This window comes from Agelaius tricolor, unplaced genomic scaffold (assembly GCF_023055355.1).
Source record: "Agelaius tricolor isolate 1412-34295 unplaced genomic scaffold, bAgeTri1.0.p SCAF_11, whole genome shotgun sequence".
Lineage (NCBI taxonomy): Eukaryota > Metazoa > Chordata > Aves > Passeriformes > Icteridae > Agelaius > Agelaius tricolor.
Genome location: NW_027269271.1, coordinates 13,186,022 through 13,207,291, shown reverse-complemented (window position 1 = coordinate 13,207,291; position 21,270 = coordinate 13,186,022). Strand labels below are relative to the sequence as shown.

Here is a 21,270-nt window from a genome sequence, read left to right as displayed (position 1 = left end):
TTTCATTAGCCTCTGTCTAACGTGGGGCCTGACAATTGTGACAGGATGAAAAATTTGAGGAAAAGCGAGGGTCACGAGGGAAGAGATTTCCTTCCCTCTCCAGTGACCCTATCACAGTATTCTGATGCAGTGCTTTACCATTAAGGAAAGGGCAACCCAAGAGCCTTCACACTTAATCTGTTCCATCTGTCATGACTTAGAAACATTGACCAGCAGTGAGCTTTAAGGACTCGGTGCGACTGCAGACATGATATTCTAGCCCACTACAAGGACCTCCTGATGTTTTGAAAGCCTCCAAGGAAGTACCATGCATCAAAAAGGGCAACACCTACCTGACATGCCACCATATGTGGTCCTCAGTCCTCGACCAACTGCTGGCCAAGGTGTGCTGTCTGCTTTCAGTCCCATCAGTCCTGACACAGTGTTGGTGGCTGTAACACCATCTGCGCCACCTGTGAAAGAAAAGGTCAGTCGCTTTTTGTTAAATCATGTGTATAAGAACAAGAGAGGATAAAATACTAAAGAAAACCTGTGAAACTCTGAAATAACTAGAAATTCAAATAAACAGCTGGAGAGCAAAAGCAACAAACTGCAAGGGGATGCACAGAAAGGTCCTTATGACCAATCCTGGGAGAACAAATTTAGCACTAGCTTCAAGGCAGGCTGCATCAGCTGAAGGAGCTGTAAGGGCTATAAGACAGCATGTGGAAATGCTGGGGCTGACAGGCAGATCTCTGCCCTTCAGCTGTGTGCGATAGAACCTGCTACAGCAGTTGTTCAACACCTGAAGTTACCCCAAAACAGTGGCCACCTCCTCCAAGCTTCTGTGCAACAAGACAAAAGAAGCAATGTGACGAAGAAACAATTACCATGGTTCTAAATGATGGATTAATACACCTACTTGCAAACTTACTTTCTGCCACTTTGTGCATTAAACTCTAAGGAAAAAAAATATATACCTTCAAGTAGTGTATTTTTGTTTTCTCAGAACACACACACCATTTTCACTACTTAATATAGGAACAGGGGGATTTACAGTGGTATGGTAAGCATATAAATATGACAGAATTAAGAGCGTACAGGAAAACACTATACAATTTATTGTTAACAGTCTAACATGGTTCTCTTCATATATTGCTCTATTCCAGATGCATGAACAAAATTAGGAAATCTTTGATCACTGTGCTTATTCTAAATACATCAAACAAAATATTTTCCTATTAGTTTCTGTTATCTGTTATTCCAGCAATGTTCCTATCTTACCCCATACAGCAAATCAGTAAATCTGCACAATTTGTGCACTGGAGGCACTCACCTTCCTGCGCAGCCATTGCAATTTTCACAATATCAGTGACATTTGGGGTCAGTTTGGCAAAGAAAGGAATGTGAACAGCTTGTCTAACCCAGCGACAGATGTTTCGTACCAGCTCTGGATCCTGTTCAAATAGGCCAGATAAATATAGAACATAATTAAAAGTAGTATGAACAAAATGTATATTAAGGAAATAGAAAACTTTGCTCTAAGTGGCTATGCTGCAATTTTGTAAAATTGCACATCAGAATTGAGCTTCATCTCATTAGGTAACTTATTTCAGACACACCAAGTAACTGCAAATCCACTACAGAAAGGTTTGTGAAAAAAAGGAATTTTTTTTTTTTTTTTTCAGAAGACAAAGATATCACAAAATGTTCCCTTCCCAGAGAGAGGAAAATACCATTTTGGATGACAGACTATTTTACCCATTTCTTTTAAAAAATAATTTTCAGTTTTAATTACTTACTCTATGTAAGGTACATTAAAAACAAGCAGTATCCTATAAAATAATGTGAATCTGAAGCATTGTTTGATCCTGCCTTGATCAGAACAAGGATGAATCGAGGTTGCAGGGCTATCAGAATGCAATTCAGCATTTCTGAACTCTGAGAATAACTTGGGATGGCCATAGTGTAAATGAAAGATCAAAATCTCTGTTAAAGCCAGAAATCGAAATCTTCAAGTGCTAGCTTTTCTGGATTTCCAGTCATTTACTTCTCTTATGGAATACATCTCATGTAGACAGTAATCAGCTACCTTTTCCACTGAGGACAGCTCAGTGGAACTAACACCTGCATCTGGCACATACAAGGGTTCTTGCTCAATGTAATTCTTGTTTTATTTTTCTGTGGGCAATTCATAATGCTCTTCAACAAGTACCTTAAAATTTGCAATACTGATGCATGGAGAACCTGGTGCATGTTCTGGTTAAAAATTGAATGGTGCCACTACAAGATTCAGCACAATATTACCTGTGGGTGGGCTAATCAGTACTGCAGCAATTATTTACTTTTACTAAGTCTTTATCACTCTCTCAGATAATTAAATCTGTCATATATGAATAATCTTCTCCCATTTGGATACTGTAAAACTCAGAAAGCTGCACTGCTATGTAGTAACTGAGAATGGGATGAGACTAAATGAAATTTAATTTAAAACAATCCAGCGGACACCAAGGTTGCCAATCTAGTGAACACAGGAAATATCCCCTTGTTGTTTTTCCTTTTTACACCAATGGCTAAATACAAACAAAAACCCCACAGGCTGTGTTCCTAGAAAGTACACAGTGCTTGACATGAATAGTAAAATCTTAAGACTTAGCTCTGGCATCCCAATAAAAGCGGTGCTCTCTCGCCCATGCAGCTGCCATGAAATATGCATGAAACGCTGCACCAGCAGTATGAAAGTAGTTGCAGCTTTGACTTTCATTTCTGTTTTGAATTTCCTTGAGGCCCAATGCAGAAATGAGAGACCCTCTAGAAGACATGAATTGTATATCCTTTATGTTAATTCTTCTCCTTAGAAATCCTTGTGATAATGTTCAGGATGTTGGCACCACATAACTCATTATGCTGACTTCGTTGTGCTTACAGTGCTGCCATAAAAATTCTTACTCTAACACACACTACTGCCTTAAAAAATGCAATTATTTTAAACCCCATTGAATAACTTTTTGGGAGACATCTTTCATAAAACCCAGATTTCATCCTACCTAAGACAATTTAACTAGTTCGTCTTTCATCATAAACAATAATTGTTTGGTTTTTTCCCCTGAAAGTAAGTAAAGATCTTTATTTTCAATCAGTTCTATTTCTGACAAACCAAGATTAATGCAATTAATGCAATGGAATGGTCTTCTATTTCTCATGCTAGTAAACAGTTTAAATATCTGATTGCACAGCACATGATTAGAAAAAGCCCTTTTGAAAGGCTCACTTGTATCAGCCTTGGAAAACTGCCCATTTTTGGTCTCCATAAAATCACAGATAAAATAATAGGAAAATAATTCAAAAATTCAAGTGAAGGAGGTAAAATCTTTCACCCTATTTCACTTAATATTCCAGGGGAAAAAAATGAATGTTGAGTGAGTAAACACTGAAATAACAAAACAAAAGTTAAAACAGTGCTCTGTTGTATAGTGAGACAGTTACTGATAGAAATTGGAAAGGTGATGAATTTTATACAAAAAAATTAGAAGTCCCATTAAATTTGACAATTCTGAACTGAAACAGGTATTTCTGAAGGTAATTTCCCCCCCCCATAATGTTTTATACAATTAATTTGCACATTAAATAAATCTCATACTGAAGAAAATGCTGGTTAACACTAAAAAATATCAGTTTACCCTTGTGCCACACCCATGTGATGTATCTTGCTGCTTCCCTTTACAGTGTGAGTCCTACAATGGAGTTGTGCTCATCATCCAGATGAGCCTTTCTTCCACCCTCTTCCTCTTCGTTCTGCCTCCAGAGCCTCCTGCTCGGGTTGCTCCTGGTACAGTGAACACCAGAAAGGCACCTGAGCCCCCCCTCTCCCCTCCCAGCAGTGACACTGGGAGTGCCCAGTGGGCACAGCCTGAGCATCCCTGCTGCCGGAGGGATTTCTGTCATGAAGTCACTGCCTGAGAATACCAGAGCTTTTGCGCTCTACAGACAAGACAACTAATGTATTTGCAAAGGGGAATAATATCCTCACCACGTTTTGTTTAATTTCACGTTTTCTTCTTTAGATCATTAAGAGAAGTCATTTGTTAATTTATAAATTTTGTAATTTCCTACTCTATTTGCACTAAGGACTTGGAAAAATGCATTCTAAACAATCAGATGGCTGAAACCAGAAGATATTGATGTCACTGGACAGAAAATTTTCATAGGAAATGAATAAACTACATTTGTATAATCCATGGAAGTTCACTGTATGGTGCACAATTTCCCCATAGAAGCTTCCTTGCCTTTAGACTAAGACCAAATTGCAGAGGTCACACAACAAAACACTTTTGAGAAACACTAAATTGATTAGATACAGAGAACTCATTTGTAAATGCAGTCCTTGACTAAAGAAATGCAGCTCAAAACTTCAGATTTCTGAGAATACTAATTTGACCCATCCAAAAAAGTTTTAAACTCAGGCACAAATTTAGCAAAGTGAGTAGCATGATACCAAAAACTAATTTTTAAGAGGTTATGTACAAGCCTCCTTTTGCCTAATTCATTTGACTGATTGAGGACCTCCCACCTCCTTGGATTTCTGAAAGACTGACCCCAATTCACAAATCGCTTTATCGGATTCTTTCTTGGATTTATAAAACATTCAAGGATAAGCACGTAACTTGTGAAAGAATGAATCTTGAGGCCCACAAATCACATTATAAAACAGTCAGTGCTAATACAACACAAATATCTTTTTTTCCTCCAATCTAAGTTTATGAAAGTGCCTGCAGCTTTTATCATTGATAAAGTGGTTGATGAAGCTTGCCTAGTCAAGAAATATTTTCTAAAAGGCTTGATATGTAAAATGTTACTAGTTGTAAAAACAGCTGGGCATTTGTATTCACAAAACCAACAATATGAACTAAATAAAATATTATTCTGCTTAATTTAGTAGAGGATTGTACTGCTTTTGGTTCAGAGTCTACCATGTTGCTAAAAATTACCTTCTTTCACTACACATAACTGGGTTTGTTGGTTCTCTCATTAAGAATGATACAGTGTGATTGTAACAGAACGTGTAGCATAATTTTGCACTGTGTGTCAATCCAGAAGAATGAACAAATGCTCCAATGGACTGTAACATCTACTGCCAGCACATTTTGTTTATCTGCTGTATTTTAATTTTTTTTAAATAAATTCCATCTAAATAAAATCTTGGTAAAATTATCATCAGCTAAAAGGTAATATTGATTCATACACCGTACCTACAAGAATCTGTTAGTAATTTAATACCATATAAAGTCTCTTTTGGTATAAGCTGTACATCAGTGTGTCTTCTGTCTTCCTGTTAATCAAATAATGCTTGTTTATTCCAAAGGCACAGGAGATTTGAATGTTACAGGGGTTGTCTTTTTACTTCCCTAAGCAACAGTACAGAATCATTTTTCCTGAATATTCATTATAGCCTTGGGCTAGATGAAGCTTTTAATCCTAACTACTCATTGCCAATGGGTAGATATACTAGAGGAAAAACAACTATTCACCTTTTTTTTCTAAATGATCACATGATAAGCTTAACTACAACTATAACTATGAGTATAAGTCCTCAGAAATTAAAGCAGCAAGTTGTCTACTGATTGCATTTGGCATCAGTAATGAGATGAATCCCCTGTCCTATCAGCCCCAAGGCAGATACATCCTGCATGTTTAAAAAGCAGTGTGAAAATGCTGTGCACAGAGTAGGTCACCTCTCCTTGTGTTTCATAGGAAAAAATTAAACCATGATGAGATTACCACAGAAATGTCTGGGTGCAGATTTTTAGAAATTTTTATTGTGACCTATTTTCAGTGTTCTTTCAGGGGCCTCATTTTTGCACTATCCTGTTACTGCACAATCTTTACACTGCATTCAGAACACTTTTCTGAGGTAGAGAATTACTATTATACCTGTTCAATAAATGGAAAGATGAGACTCAGATGGCCTGAGGTGCACCTCCACAAATCACCTTGCTTTGGTGCCCAGTTCTGCAGAAGTCATTTGCATAAGGACTTGAAAAGGTTTGTCTGGCAGAAAACTGCACTTAATTCTCTGGACTACCTTAAACCATGAGATACTTTACACATTACCAACAGAAATATTTTTAATACTTGGATTTAAACAGATTTTCAGAGCATTGGAATTATGCAAAAGATAGAATTACAACTACTTTAGGGTAACAAACGTGTTTGTTAACTATGCAAACACTACTCGGGAAGCACATGTGTGAGTGCATGGACATCAACATGTGTGCATATATATAGAGAAAATACAAATAGCAGTCTGAAAGATGTCATAAAAAAACCTCAAACCTGGAATTTTCCCCAAGAACTTCTTAAGGAAGTTTAACACCCAGTAGAGCACATTAGTTGATCATGTCTAATTAGCACTACAGATAATGGACCATGTCTTGCAATCTTCAGGCTGTCCCTAACTAATGGTGGCAGTTCTGTCTCACTAAGAGCAAGACAAGGACTTGTACAGTTGTGGAAAGAATGAAAATGCAGCTTTTCTCAGACCAAATCCTGACTCTGTACATGTATGAAGTCTTCATTACTTCTTCATTATAGACCTATTGGATTTATCACCACGTGTCACATTGATGATTTGTGTTGGTCCATTATTCTGACTCTGAGGATGGGAAGTTCTAGATGGCACAATGAGTGTTGCAAGATACAGCAAGACCTTGCATGTAAAGTCCTTAAACCTCATCCATCACTGACTACAATGACCTAAACAAAAAAGTTTCAGAAATTAAAATACTTTATCATATTTAATGCAAGAGTAAATTTAATCTTCCTCATACACGTCAAACCTTTGGTGGCCACAAGACTATTCTGATGTATATTTGTTGCCTATGAGTTTTATGGCTAAATGCATTATTTCAACATGTTTGCAATTTTAAATGCTGATAGTAAGTTACAGAGGACTTATTTTTTATTAATTTAGCACAGATGAAGCAGACATAAGTTTTCTTATGTGCAGATAGGCAAGGGTAGGTAAGTGCAACAACAGTGCATCCTTCTCATGGCAGATTTTCTTTCTGTACTGGCCCTTCAGACAGAAATCTTGTATTTTTGTTGCATCTATTAGCATTGGAGAAATTTTTTATATGAAAAAATGTTCTACAGTTAACTTCTCATTCTGAGCAGTCGATAGAGTTTTCAAAATAGTACCCATAGCTATGGAAAAAGAGGGAGAGCTTTTATGATTACAAGAATGATGTATAAGAATAAGAATAAGCATAAGATGATGTATAAGCATAAGAATAAGAAAAGCTTTCTAGGTGAGAATTTGCAAGATTCTCTCTGTTAAATTCAATACATATACTACTCTCACTTTACTGTTTCATTCAACAATAGTCTACTAGGGAAGAGTTAAACCTATCCTCAGTCAAATTGCTGTCTGATAGCCCAAGAGGACCCAAATGCATCCTCATCTGAAAAGCAAAAAAAAGGAGAGGAGGATCTTCCCCTATCTGCTGGTAACCTCCATGCAGCAGGTCAACTTTCTAGAGCATCCTACTCTCCCTCCGAACATTACAGTGGCACTACTGTAGCATGGAAAGGCCGGGGCAGGACACATTTGGAGAAGCTTTAGAAAGTGAGTAATGTTAATTTGGGTAGACCCCTCACTATTCAATCCACTCTACTGGCTCAGTGTGTACCTGTGGATCTGCATCTTTTACAGAGATCCCATAAACGTAATGAGGATGTACTAGCCTGACAAGCTGTTAGTTTAAATGTGTCTATCCTGTACTTCTTGTCCAGAAAACCATTAGAAAATCATAACTTAAAAAAAAAAAACCAAAAAAACCCAACCCTAATAACAGGAAAAACCCAACTCTGTGTGTGAAGAACTATTCCTCTGCTATTCATTAAAATATGAAGAAAAAGTAGAAGTATGGGAATTCCACCTTAAAGCATTGCACATCAGTACCTGTAGCCTTCACCACTTATATATGTATATATTTATGTGTGTATTTTAATATTTACCCTTTACACCACTATCTCTTCTCCTTCCTCGTATGGGAGGCCCAAGACTGTCTTCATAAAACTGTCTCTCTCTAAACCTACACAAAATTTCCACAGTACCAAAACACAGAATTACAGTCAATCACTGTAGCAAGAGTCACCACTGCAGAATCTCATGGTTAGTTTTACTGCCTTCTTACACCCTAGAAAGGAGCGGTTTAAATTGTGCATTTGTCCCATTTCAAACTTAATTAAAGCTAACAATTTGTTTAAAGCCTGTCAAAATAAAGGAAGGATTTCCCAGGATAGAAGATGAATAACTCTCAGCTTCTCATCTAGAGTAAAAAATTCTTCCTCATTTCTCAGGAAATTTGACAGCTTTTGGTCAACATCTATTGACCGCAGCTGTCAAAAAGAAAGAAATGAAGCAGTTTAACCTAAGGCAGGAATAACAGTTTTCACAGTAGTATGTGAAGCTATCTATATATATTAGGAAAAAATTAAAAAACTGGCCTAAATTACATCAGAGGCTTGGGTTAGCCTGGTCAGCCTCAAAAAATGTAGCTGCTGGTTGAGAGCTTATATCTCTCCAGAAAGAATCCATGATGTGATGCGATGTGAAACCAATGCCACACAATAAATTTTAGAGATAATGATAGAATTCAGGAATCTTTTCCAGTTAATACTCTATTGCTTTTTGTCATAAGATCTAAGATGTACTAGTTTAGCAAAAAAAAAAAACGAAAGAACCAACCCCCCCCAAATTCAAAATCTCATTAAATATCTTCTATAAAATGGTACAGGAAAATCCCTGTTCATTCAGGATAACAATTCATCCAAAGATGAATAATTTCATATTTTGTTCTAGGAGAATAAAAATGTTTCATCCCACTTAAGCCTTCAGCTTTTATTAATTAATTTGCACTTTGAAACAAGAGGTCTTTTCAATGTGAAGGGAGGTTGTAGAGGTGGAGTTTTTGGAAGCATTTCTAAAAGATCAGAGATTCAGATGAGAAAAATTAAGCAAATTCCACATAGTTACCATTTCACTAAACTACCATAGCAACGATGTGCTCTGTGACTATTGTTCACTGATTTAATTCAAGGACATACTTATTTTCTACTCTCTTACACACTCTAAAATGCTCCTTTCTTTAAAAAAAGGCTTTTGAAACAAGTCTACTAAGTAAATGAAGATATTTATGTTGTTTTTACACAGCAAAATGTTCCCTTTATAATTTGAACAAAAACTGTAATATTTTTAAACTGAGAAGATATCATATGACTTATATAACTAAGCATGTCCTACTAGTGAAAGAAGCACATTTTTGCTTACAAAATACTGCATATTAAGATGTTGAAGTATAGCTTGGAAAATTACCATTCATTTTTGCAGACTACATTCATTCTTTTGGTTTTAGATTTATCAATTAGGCAAAAACATTACCACTTGAAAGTAAAGACATATTTTTATCTTTAAATTTAATTTTAAAAAAACCCCAGCCTTACAGAGTAATGACTCCTGATTCATTACGTTTTTGCTAAAGTAAAAATCTAAGTGAGAATTGAGAGACCTGACTGAACTTTCTTTTTTCCTGTGGTAAGTTATAAGAACTAAAAAACTCCTGTCACTTAGCTCCATTCCTAGATGCTTGGACTTTATTAATTTAAAGTAAAGCTGCAAGCAAGGTGTCAAAATTTGATCAGCTACTCCTTCAGATCTGTCACTGCAAGTTCCACTCGGGGGAGCCTAATTGAGATTCTCCTTTTCTTCCAGTGATACCAACGTGTCACTGGGCTAAATCAAGTCACTCTGGATGAGGTCCAGGTTTTGGGCATGGCTGAACTGAGAAGTCATAACTCTGAGACCCTGTCGATACTGAGCGAGGCAACAGTGGGCATTGAGAAAAGCCAACAAGAGACTGGGGCTCCTACTGCTCAAAGGAGTCACAGGCTCTCCTCAGACTGCTTTGAAAAACTGAAAGAACAAATTGGTGTACATAACAAAGAAACTTTAAAATCAAAAGCATATAACAAAATAAATCTTAAAAGACACATAAAGGGTTTCTATAGAATCAGAATTTCAATAAATGTCTCAATTTTAGCAGATCCCTTTCTCCCTTTTTTTCTTACTCTGCTTTGGTATCACAACTATTTCTCCCTATGTCAGCTCTTTAATTGTAACCTTTGAATGATGTTAAATGCCCAAGACAAATAAGCTTTGATTGCCTCACTTCATAAAAAAAAATTAGAAAAGTACCTTGTTACAGTGTTTCTTTATTGTAGTACTCACTGGAGCTGCACAAACGAATGATGCTTTAGGTATGTCAAAAACCAGACAAAAATAAGCCAAACAAAAAGAACCCACTCCAATGGGTTTTCACTTACCTAATCTAAAAGCTGCCAATTTTAACACAGGTCAGCATCCAAACTCAAGAATACATTTATCAAAGTGCTGTGTGGGAGATCCTCTATGGACACCTTATTAGCAGCATGGCACTCCTACACCCCTTCTGGATAATGCTGCACCTCATGACTGAAAACCCGTGTGCAGACAAGGTCAAAAATGAGCTGGAGGTTTTTGATTTACCAGTATAGGAAAGTAGAAAACATATATTTGTGTTTGGAGTAAGAACAGCAATTAAAGGGATGTCAAGATCATGCACAACTGAGACTTGAAAGGTTGGTTGCTGCCTTTAGTCAGCTTTGTAATTACTCCTTTTTCGAATTACAGAAAAGCTTTTTGTTTTCTCCCCAGCACAAAGAGGAAAATAACTGAATTTGTTTTGAAAACCAATTCTTCTCTCTGTGAAGATGGTTGAGCCATAGTGTTTTTCCTTATTCTGAATGTTTAGGTTTTGTTTCACTTGTTTTTAATTTGAAAATGTTATTCTAAGCAACCCGAAGAATTGGGTTTTTTTTTCTTTCTAATTTAAAAAGTAACTATTAAGACATTTTATATTGCTCATAGTTACCTTACATGACAGGGAAAACAGTCCTTTTGTTTCATTACGATAGGTCTGTCAAAACTTTAGCAATGAGCATTTATAGCTATTGATTTTAATGCAATATTAAAGGCATTCAAGTCAGATGATTTTCTTTGGTTTCCAGAATAAAGATCACTAATAGTTGGCCTGAAAGGTTGATGCACGGTTGGCAGTCCAAATTACCAAATTGTTTGTTGCAATATCAACTGGCCTAAATATTCCAAGTCAAAAATACAAAACTGCACATTTACCATTAGTAAACTTCTTGGACACACTGGAAAGATTTATTTAACAGTGCTGGTCTACGCAAAGTGTTGACTAATAAAAATGCCTTTTTACCCCTGACAGAACAAAATATTTTATATTGGTTGCTTCTAGCCAGCCAAAATAATGTTTCTCATAGCACTGTAAAAAGTGGAATGCAGCATGATTAAATAATATTTCAGCTCTTTAGTTCATGCAGAGGTCACCTGCTAGAAGGCATAAGGGTTTGATTAGGTTTACGTCATACGTGAAATATTCTAAAGGGAAGCTCAGAACTCGAATATGTGAAGGCTGCAGCTACAAATAGCTTTCTCTTGTGGTCAGGTAGGCAAGCTCTGTCTTTGCTATAATAATAAGGTAGAAAATACTAAATAATTGAGGAAAGCATAAACCTTTGAAACACAAAAAGGGAATTTAAAACCTATGCTCTGAGAATTTGCCACTCAGTTTTAGAATGGTCATCAAGTGGGCATGTATTCAGATTTGGCTACTGTAAAAAGCAAGCTTCCCAGCAAACTAACTTTCCTAGGAGCCAAGGAAAAATTTAAAGAAATATGAGTCTAATCCTGAAAACTCTCGTGTAGGCAGTGAAGAGACAAGTTAATATATTGCTAATTAACTTTATCAAACACTGGCATAAAACTGAAACCATGGAAAGAAAAAATTACTAATGTGCATCAAGATAAAAAATATTAAAATATTTTATTTTATCTGCACAGTTATTTGCTGGTGATCACTTTGATTCCAGTAAATCCTGTCTAACAGATATCATGGTTACAAAAAACTGCAATGTTTCATGGTGCAATAACATATCCAAAGGCACATCAAAGGGCCTGGGCATTTGCTCAAGTTTACTACATTTCCCTCTTCTGAAAACATCTCAGGGCATTAAAATACCATTTCAAGAACAAGTACAGGTTACTACTTGGTTTAAAATTTTAAAAAAAGGGTTGTTCCTTTATGGGAAGCACTCATTATATACTTCATTGCTGTTAGGCTACTGAAGTGTCATTAAAACAGTCAAACAGTGCCAGGTCACTGGTAAAGTGACCAGACTAACCTTCTCTGTGACATCTGTCACCCATAATGTGAATTTCAGCAGAAATGATTCTATCATAGTAAGATTGAAAATTAAGTGTAAATCCAAATAGCTTTCATGTCTTCATGATTTTCAAGGAAACATAATCACTTTTACATTTGCTAAGGCATTCTGTAGAGAATGCCTTCCTTACATAAACATAAGTCACCACACATAATCAGTATTTCAAACCTTATTAACAGCCATAGCATGTCATTAAAAACTTTCAGCAAGTTGGTATGGCTGTTAACATTATTGCCGAATTTATAATCCCTTTTTATTTTCCATTTTGTCTTTTGAGTAATTCAATTAGAAATCCTTCAAAGCAATAACAGTGGATTAAATGTTGTCAAACCACAATACGAAATTACAGAATAGAGTTCTGATGATGAATTTATTAAACTTTGCATTTCAATTCATTTCTCCTTGAGTGTATAAAAAGCAGAATTCTTTAGACAAAACACCAATTAACTGTCGTACCTCATTATTAAGTATTGTCTCCTTTTAAAAGATAGAATACATGAGGACATAAAGGATGGATGAAAGAAATCCATTTAAATCACAACATTTAATTACACCTGAATCCTGCAATGGTGACAGAAAAAAAAATGAATACTCAGGTACTGAAGGAAGGTGAATGTCACTTACCCAGGAGTGACCATAAAGCCAGCAAGCTTTTCCTGCTCAGATTTCCAGTGAAATAGCTTATGAATAAATTTTTACTTTTAAAGCAACTCAGCAAAAGGGTTTGGTTTATGAGGAGAGTTCTGAAGAATGAAGAAATAGAGAAAGAAGAGACATCTGACAACAGAGAAGATTAAAAACCAATCCAAAGAGGTTAAACAACAAAACCAAATTATCATAAAGGAAGATGTTGGACCATGATCAGTGTGGGACCATGAACATAAGGCCACAAAACACATCTCCTGACTAGCTAAAAAGTGTGCTTATGTCTACATTTGTAGGAATTGAAGCAGGCAATCAGCTGCATCCCTTCTCCCTGCACATCCTAGATTCCCTCCCAGCAAAACAATGCCCAGTACAGCACATCCCTGCACACACACACAGAGTAACAGCACCACTGCCTCAACCGAGAAATCCTTCTTTCTCAGGAACTGAATTTCTTGCTTCTGGTGAGCTTTTCCCTCAGTTGAACTACCAAGGCTCCTCTTCATATCCATTTGCTTGGGCAGCAGGCGATTTCCCTCCTCTCCCCAGTCACCCAGTTTTATGGAATTTACAGTGCCTTTGAAACACTTTGGACACTGAGAAACATGACTGAAAGAGGTCATTTGGTCAAGACATGCCCCAAAGCAAGAGAGGACAGTGGCAGATGCAAAGACACTGAGATCACCTCGGATTATATTTGGAAGAACGAGCCAAAATGGATGACAGTGGCCAATGCAAGAGAACAAAAAGACACACAAGTCCTGAAACTCCACAGCAAACACCAACACGAACCTCACTCAGGCTGGTTTATACTGGATTTTGGGTGACAATGTCCACACTGCTGCTACAGCCCAGTGCAGCACCACTCTGCTGTACTTTGCATTAATTTGTAGCAATAACTGATATAGAAGAGAAGAGCAAGAACTAATACTGCCTGCAGGACTCAATGAATTATACTTAACCAGCATATTATTGTAGGCTGATAGTAGAATGTCACATGAACACAGATATAATCAAATTCTGTTTGGGGCATCATTTATTTAAAATACTTCAAGCTCCTTACTGGCAGAGCAACAGCGAATTAGCATGCTATGCTGTGCACTTCAATTAAAAAGCAGCCTCATCTTTCCCATTTCCAAGGTACAGCAGAGCAAATCTAATTGTGCCATGCAGTCAGCTCTCATCTTCACAGAGTAACCAGGGCTTTGGGGTTTTTTTCTTTTTGTTTTTGACAGATTTGTCATCCCCTGAATGAGGCAATGTAGGCTTTTATGAAACTTGCCTCCTAATTGCAGGCAATAAACATAAGCACAGCCAGCAGCAGACACTGTAGCAAGTACCACTGAAGCAAAATGAAAATAAAGGTAAGAAAAGAACCACAAAGCAAGTTCATTTTACATATTATCTGAATAGTTAAACCACCAGAATCTGGATTTCAATGCTCACAAGAGACATATATATTCCTTCTTCAATATAAACTAAAAAAAAAAAATCAAATCATTCCCCAAACCTAGGGCTTAAATGCTGAAATAGGCAAAGATTTTTTCTATTTTGAGGGTTAGAAGGTATGACTAATTAATGAGAAATAGTTATATGCCAGGATGCTATTAACTTTTGCAATATTTGCTTATAGCACTAAGGCTAAGATCTTTGAATATGAGATTAGTCGCTTTTGGCTTGAGACCTTGTTCATACTGATTATCTCACTCCAAGTGAACACCCAAGTCCTTTTATACAGCACTCATTTCCTATTCCTGGTACAAAGAATACAGTGCCTTTGGTGAGGAATTGAACACGGTGAATCCACAGAAATGGTTGTCTGAATGGACTCCAGGAGGTACTGGAAGGTCCCACTTGGACTGGCACTAACACCACCACCATGATGTTGGCCACACCTTTGCCTGCCTGAGCCTTAAAAACTCCAGAGCTGGAGAGCACACAGCTCCACCAGACAACATATTCCTGATCTGCATCAGGGTATGTGTTAGGGTATCCTTTTCCTTGTACCTTGTTAGGGTATTCTTTTCCTAATGCACAATTTCAAACATTCAGCCTGCAATTTGGCCCTTGCTCTACCATCTGACATGACAGAGAATAATCATCTCTTTGTAGCTACTCTTGCAGCATCTTGTCACATCCTTTAGGTAGCTGTAAACTGCTCTTTCCTTCCCTCTGTGGTTTTTCGCTGCCCACTAGGCCAAGAAGACTCACTGATAATTTTGAAGACTTTTGCTATCACTTGTCCTAATCAATCTTGTTCTAATGCTTCTTGGGAGATGCACATTACAGCTCTTAGATGTGGGGTATCATCTAGCAGGAATGTAAAGTAAACCCAGATTACTGACTCTATTTAACTATACATTCTTGGCAGAGCAGGTGAAGAGACTTGTTGACCTTCAGAACAAAATCAAAAAGACAAACATTTATATTTGTTGGTTTCACATGACATACATGACATTAATAATTTTGAATATTCAATGCCACTTTTTAGAAGGATAAGTAAGAAAAAAAATTAAAACATCTTTGCATGGTTTCCAGTGAAGGACAAAAAGTGCACCACAAATACATCACAAGTTAGACATTGAAATATGAGTGCTACCATCTCACATGCTTGATTTATTATTTTCATAATTTTATGCTAAGATTACTACAGGATTGAACTATAGTGGGAAAGTGACACTGTCATTTTATAATAATCTGCTTTTCACCATGTTGTCTTTATGTTTACTATTAAATGTTTTGTACACATGGGTTATCTGATTCAAGGAAAATCTGTGCATTAGTGGTGGTAAATTTAATGACAAATTCTATTACAATTTTTAACGATATCCACTTTTATACCATTGCAGATTGTTACAAAAGAATACAAACCTTAACTTTATTATCATTAATCAGCATTAGTAAATATAATTGACATTTTATACAGAACCAGCTTTAAGTAACTTATTGGCAGCAATACAGATACCTCTTAATATTACCCTCTGGCTAGCTACGCTGTTTGGGCGCCTGAGTGTCTGCACTAATGACTTGGAATTAAAATCAAATAAAAGCTGAGAACTGTAATTCAGTATAAAACAAACAGCCATACTTAGTACCCATTTTTATATATATAATTTGGATATACCAGGATCCTTTTTAATTTGTGGTTGATATAAAACAGTGAAAGCGTTTGATACCAGGCAACAAAATAGGATAGAGAAAAACAAATCTGATGTTCCCAGATTTCTACACTTACCCTGTGGGCACACCATAGGAATTGGAATGAGAAGAAAAAGTAGACAGTGTAATTAACCTTTCCTTTCCCTTTTTTTTTTTAACAACAACAAAAAGGCAGAACATGTTAGACATGATAAATAGTAAAAAAGACACATTTTTCTGCATTATTCTTCATCTCAGCAATTTCTGTAGTTTCTTGAGGATTTAATGTGCTTAGGCATGAAAGAGACCTAATCCTTGAAAAAAATTCCTATGAAGACATGGATTATGTTATCAAAAAGATTTAAGAAAACCTGCTTCACTGTACAACCAGGAAAGCTGCTCTGCCTCTCAAAGCGTCATGCCCTGACTTCCAGATATCGAGTGGTGGTTTTTTTCTCAGAGCATATCTGAGCCCTGTCTTCCCCACACCACCTCTGTATGACCTATTTGACTTCACCTCTGGAGGGCGGGGGGGGAAACAACTAGAATACCAAAATACTATCTAGTACTTTTGTGTCTTCTGATGGGGTCTCCAGGGGCTACCGTGCATGGAAGCCCCCAGAAGGGCTACTGATAAATCTTGTTGCACATATCATTACTTAATCCAGTTTATCCCCACCCTTTGCTTCAATAATCTACATTTAAAATCACTACAATTCAATTTTAGCCAACTCTGAGGAAGAACATCAGGATCTGGCTCGCTAAACATGGCTTGTTTTATTCACTCATTCATCTAAATAAGTTGATTCTTTTCTGAGCTCTCATTTTGATAAGACAAATAAGAAAACACAGGAAAATGTTTAGGCAAGAGTAGTATATATGAAACATTCCAAGGAATATCCATACTGTATGGGAAAGACAGAAATGTTATTATTATAAAAGCATACATGTATATGTAAAGAAATCTTTCTTTATGGATCTGATCTCCTCCATGGAGAGTCACAAATCCACACAATAGCCCTGAGTGCTCAGATTTTGCATTTGCTTCTCTGATTTTACAATAGCTGAAAGATATGTAAAAACTCATGTAGCCAGACAGCTCCCTACTGACTACACATCTAAGCAACTTCACATGCATACATTACTCCAACCACTGAAAGCCAGAAATAACACATACATAAAAAAAATAAAAAACCCCATGCTTGAAAGGAGCCTGTTTCAGTTTGGAACCTCCAGGGCTCTCCCTGACCAGGCTGCACCTTCCACAGTGTCCTGCCTTCTCAGGCAGGGACACACCAAACTACTGAGTTATGCTCTGAGGACTGAAGGGAGGGAATTTCTTCAAGAATTTATAAACATGGCTAAAATAGCAATTTGTTTTTGAACGTAATTCAGGGAAAAAATTAATAATAACTATTACTGTTTTGCTACTGTTATCATGGAGGGCTTTTATGATTCTCTCCCATTTTTAATCACAACTTCAGTAAATGACCACTGGCCATAAAAAGCATCCAGATTACTTTCATTGAAAATAATAATCTACAGTATGGACCAGATTGACATAATTTTGTTCACAGAAAACAATAAAATGCCCAGAGCACCGTGCCTGACAGTATTGCTATGATAAAGCTATGCTTGAAGTGTGTCCACTTGAAGTGTTGCACTGATTACAGTTCCTAGTGCCTCCCTAGTTTTAGAATGGGAATGGTTTAGTTACCCAACTACATCTCAGGTCTTCTAAATTTTGTGTTTAACTGGGCAAGGGAGGATGAATTAAGATGCTTACTAGCCCTCTACAAAGGGGTCAGGTGAACAATAATATGTCAGCTTTAGGGTATATAATCATGATTCCCATTCTGCATCCCCTTCGTCCTCTTCTTCTCCCTGTCCCCAAAATGTATTAAGATGGGAAATCAAACAGGCTTCATAACTCAGAAACTTTGATGGTCAAACTCTAGAAAATCTCTCCTGGTAGACTGTGAACCAAGATTTTTCAAAGACTTTCAATTCACTATATTTGGGCATTTTTCAGAGCCAAAACAAATTTCAAGGCATGACCAAAACATGCAAAAATCTACAAACTTCAAAAGGATATTAGTATGAGAATGACGGTTTGTATGTGTGTATTTTCTTTTCATGGCCAAAACAACACACATTCTCCTAACTGAAGTCATGGGGTGTACTGATAAACCCTGCAACAGATTTCTGCATGGCAGAGACATCAGGCATGGATAATTCCAATCTCAACCGTATAAACCAGCAAATCTATAGTAACAGAACACAGGCCATTACAAGAGAAGGTGTTAACTGTACACAGTACTACCAGAATGTATGGACTCTTCTGTGATTCTGAAATACAGTTGGGCTCATATGTTAAAAACTGTGAAATGAAATGCGTGTATATCTCATGTTCTTCAAAATCATTACAGATATATGCAGTAATTACTAGCTTGTGATTTAAAAGACATCTACAGGGCACTGAAATGGAAATCAACAAATTCTGTCTAAGTGCTTTTTTGAAATTATTTGTTTTCATCATATTCCTTGTCAAATACATAATGCATTTTTGTTCTCAGCAAAACTAAGCATTTTGTACATTCTCAGCTTCTTTTTTTCTTTCTTTTCCTCTCATCAATAAATATTTAAACACATTCAACCTAAAAATCTCAAGCTGGTAATCTGCAGCTTGCGTCTTGCCCCCTGAGGTGTAACTATCAATGTGGCAGTGCAGGATTGCTGGAGAGACACTAAATAGATTGTGGTTACAGTCCTACCTGCCCACAGGCCAGTCCCATGCCTCGCTCCCCCATACCATGAGGACATGATAAATTTAACTCCAGCGCATCAGCACCAGCAACCTATAAAACACGTGGAAGGACAAAAAATGAAAAATAAATTTCAAGTAATATACTCTTTCCTGTAGCATTTACTGTTCATGTTAAATAGATTTCTTCAGACATTTGACTTATTTTTCTTTTCTAAGAAAAAAAGCTATGATACCCTAGAAAAGAAGCACGTTGATCATTAGAGAGAAAAAACTTCAAAAAACTGATATGGTTTCCAGAGATTCTTAAGGAATTAGAGTAAAAAACAAAATAAAAAGATACGAGCAGAATAAAGAGTTGGTTCTGGAAAATGTTAAAAAATTAAATGCAATTACAGGGCCTAAGAGCAGCACTAAGAGTTTTGGCAGGCAATGTTACACAGGTGCTGCTGTGCTCTGAAGAACTGTAACTCAGTAATGTTTCCTTTTTGCTTTAATGGATTCAGTCTCCAGATTTTCTGCAGGCACCTGTACTCTGCCATAGCTTTTGTCATTAAGTAAATTTGTTTCTAAAGAACAAGAGGTTAATAAAAAAAAGTCTAAACAAACATATTAGTCATGCTAATTCCTGTTCATCGCCCTCTATTAGTTACAATTAAAAGGGGAAGGAGCCGAGCTGTCCGAGGGCAGCACACAGACATGTTCCTCTTCCTTTCTGAACTGCTCCGGCCTGACACGAACATCTTTCCTGTTGCCTTCCAGTGGCTCTAACTAGGGTTTTGTTCTGCATCTGCATTTTGTTTTGCTTATTGAACTGGAGTAACTTTGCCTGCTGTGTGGCCATGGTTCAGCAGCTCCCCAAGTGCGTGAGCAGGGAGAAGCCATCCATCACTCCCAGGAACCCTCCCCGCTCGGGCTGGCTCCCACAGCCTGGCCATGCCGGGGCTGTCGGCCTCCCTGACAAGCTGACCTTTTGGATGAATAGGTCGTCCTCCTGCTGAGACACTGTGCTACCTTCTGGGGCTTCTGCTCTTGTGAAAGCCACATCCATTACCTCCCAGGCAGGATCCTACGCGTGCGATTAAACATCCCTGCTCTTCAGCTGCGCATTCCAGGGCGCCCCAAACTAGTGCTGCTCTTCACAGGGCAGACACCAACAACTACCCAGAAGAGTGTTCTATCACATTGGTTACACATCATTGACTGCATTTAGAGAAACACTTCTTTTCTAAAGGGGTGACATAAATACAAGCACAGATTGGAAATAAGTGCCTTAAAGTTGGGCAGCAGTACTACCGGATTAAAGAAACAGGAGCAAAGGCACAGTAAAGCCATTCTTCCTGATCAGTTTAAGTGTGGCACTGCTTCTGTCAAGCATAGATTCCAAAATATGATTTCATGGTCAATTAGGTAAATACAGGTATAAATTGAAATAGTGTTGAAGATCACGAAGCTAACTACTGAAAATGTTTAATTTCACTTCCCTAAGTCCCCAAAGTGACTTTTTTCCTCATAGGTTTAAAATGCTCAAAGAAAACTGAGAAGTGTCACCCTACATAACCACAGGAGGGCTTAGGACACTGAATAAAGCAACAATGATGTTGAAACATTCTGCCATATGAAAACACAAATTCAAAATATCCACATCTCTATCTATACATATATAAAAGCATATTTATAATTTAAACACTTAAATCTGAGGTAGTGCTAGCAATAATGACACAGTAATTTTTTCTTTGCTCAAATTTGTTAATGCTATGCTTTTAATTTCCTCTAGATACCTTATGTGGAAAACAGGCTTTAATTTAAACGTAAAAACTTTGCTTTCCATTCAGATATAGACACCCTTCTGAATGAAATTAGTGCAGTCCTGATCAGTATTTCTTATACTACTTCCTATGGACACAGGTACATGTTATTAAATAGTTTTTTCCTCAAATTGAATAGAAATTTCAGGTGCATTGTCTGTTTGCATTTCTGTAAGATTGCATTTATATTATAGAAAGCCTGCTGACTGCTATTATATATGCTGACTTTCTCAGCTATCATTTTTGAAAGTCTGTATTAAAACTAGAATAGCATTAAATGAGCCCTTTATACTTTAAATATTCAAGAGTTTTATATTCAAAATTTCTTCTGGTGCTGTCAAACTAGTGCGCCTCTAGGCAAGGTAAGATCAAGTTGGGCTCTCAAAGGTAGAATTAAATTTTATCAGGGCATCTGTCATAATATACAGTTTGCTTAAAATGCAAATAAAAAGTATATAGATTCAAAGACTAAAGGCTTTCCAGGTACTGTTTAAAATCTGAGGGACTATTTTTATGGAACAGATTTCCTTTAAATTTACATTTCCATCATTTTAATGAAAACACAGAATAAGCAAATTATAACAGACA

The 21,270-nt window shown here is 36.9% G+C and overlaps 1 protein-coding gene across 10 annotated transcripts in view; it reads right to left on the bottom strand.

The window, feature by feature from the left end:
• The window catches only part of DPYD (dihydropyrimidine dehydrogenase), a 331,540-nt gene that overhangs the window by 84,483 nt on the left and 225,787 nt on the right, over positions 1-21,270 (bottom strand). For 4 of the 10 annotated variants that reach the window (XR_011680584.1, XM_071436195.1, XM_071436197.1 and 1 more), the window contains exons 16-18: positions 18,885-18,968; positions 1,316-1,436; positions 333-452 (exon numbers count right to left, since the gene is read on the bottom strand). Coding sequence is in view for 4 of the 10 variants with exons in the window: in XM_071436195.1 (XP_071292296.1) it covers positions 333-452; positions 1,316-1,436; positions 18,885-18,968 (325 nt within the window). In the remaining 6 variants the exon portion in view is untranslated. Of the gene's footprint in view, positions 1-332; positions 453-1,315; positions 1,437-1,640; positions 2,791-3,659; positions 3,806-12,950; positions 13,071-13,382; positions 18,969-21,270 lie in introns of those variants that run through there. The other 6 variants (XR_011680586.1, XR_011680585.1, XR_011680587.1 and 3 more) reach the window with 6 other exon arrangements.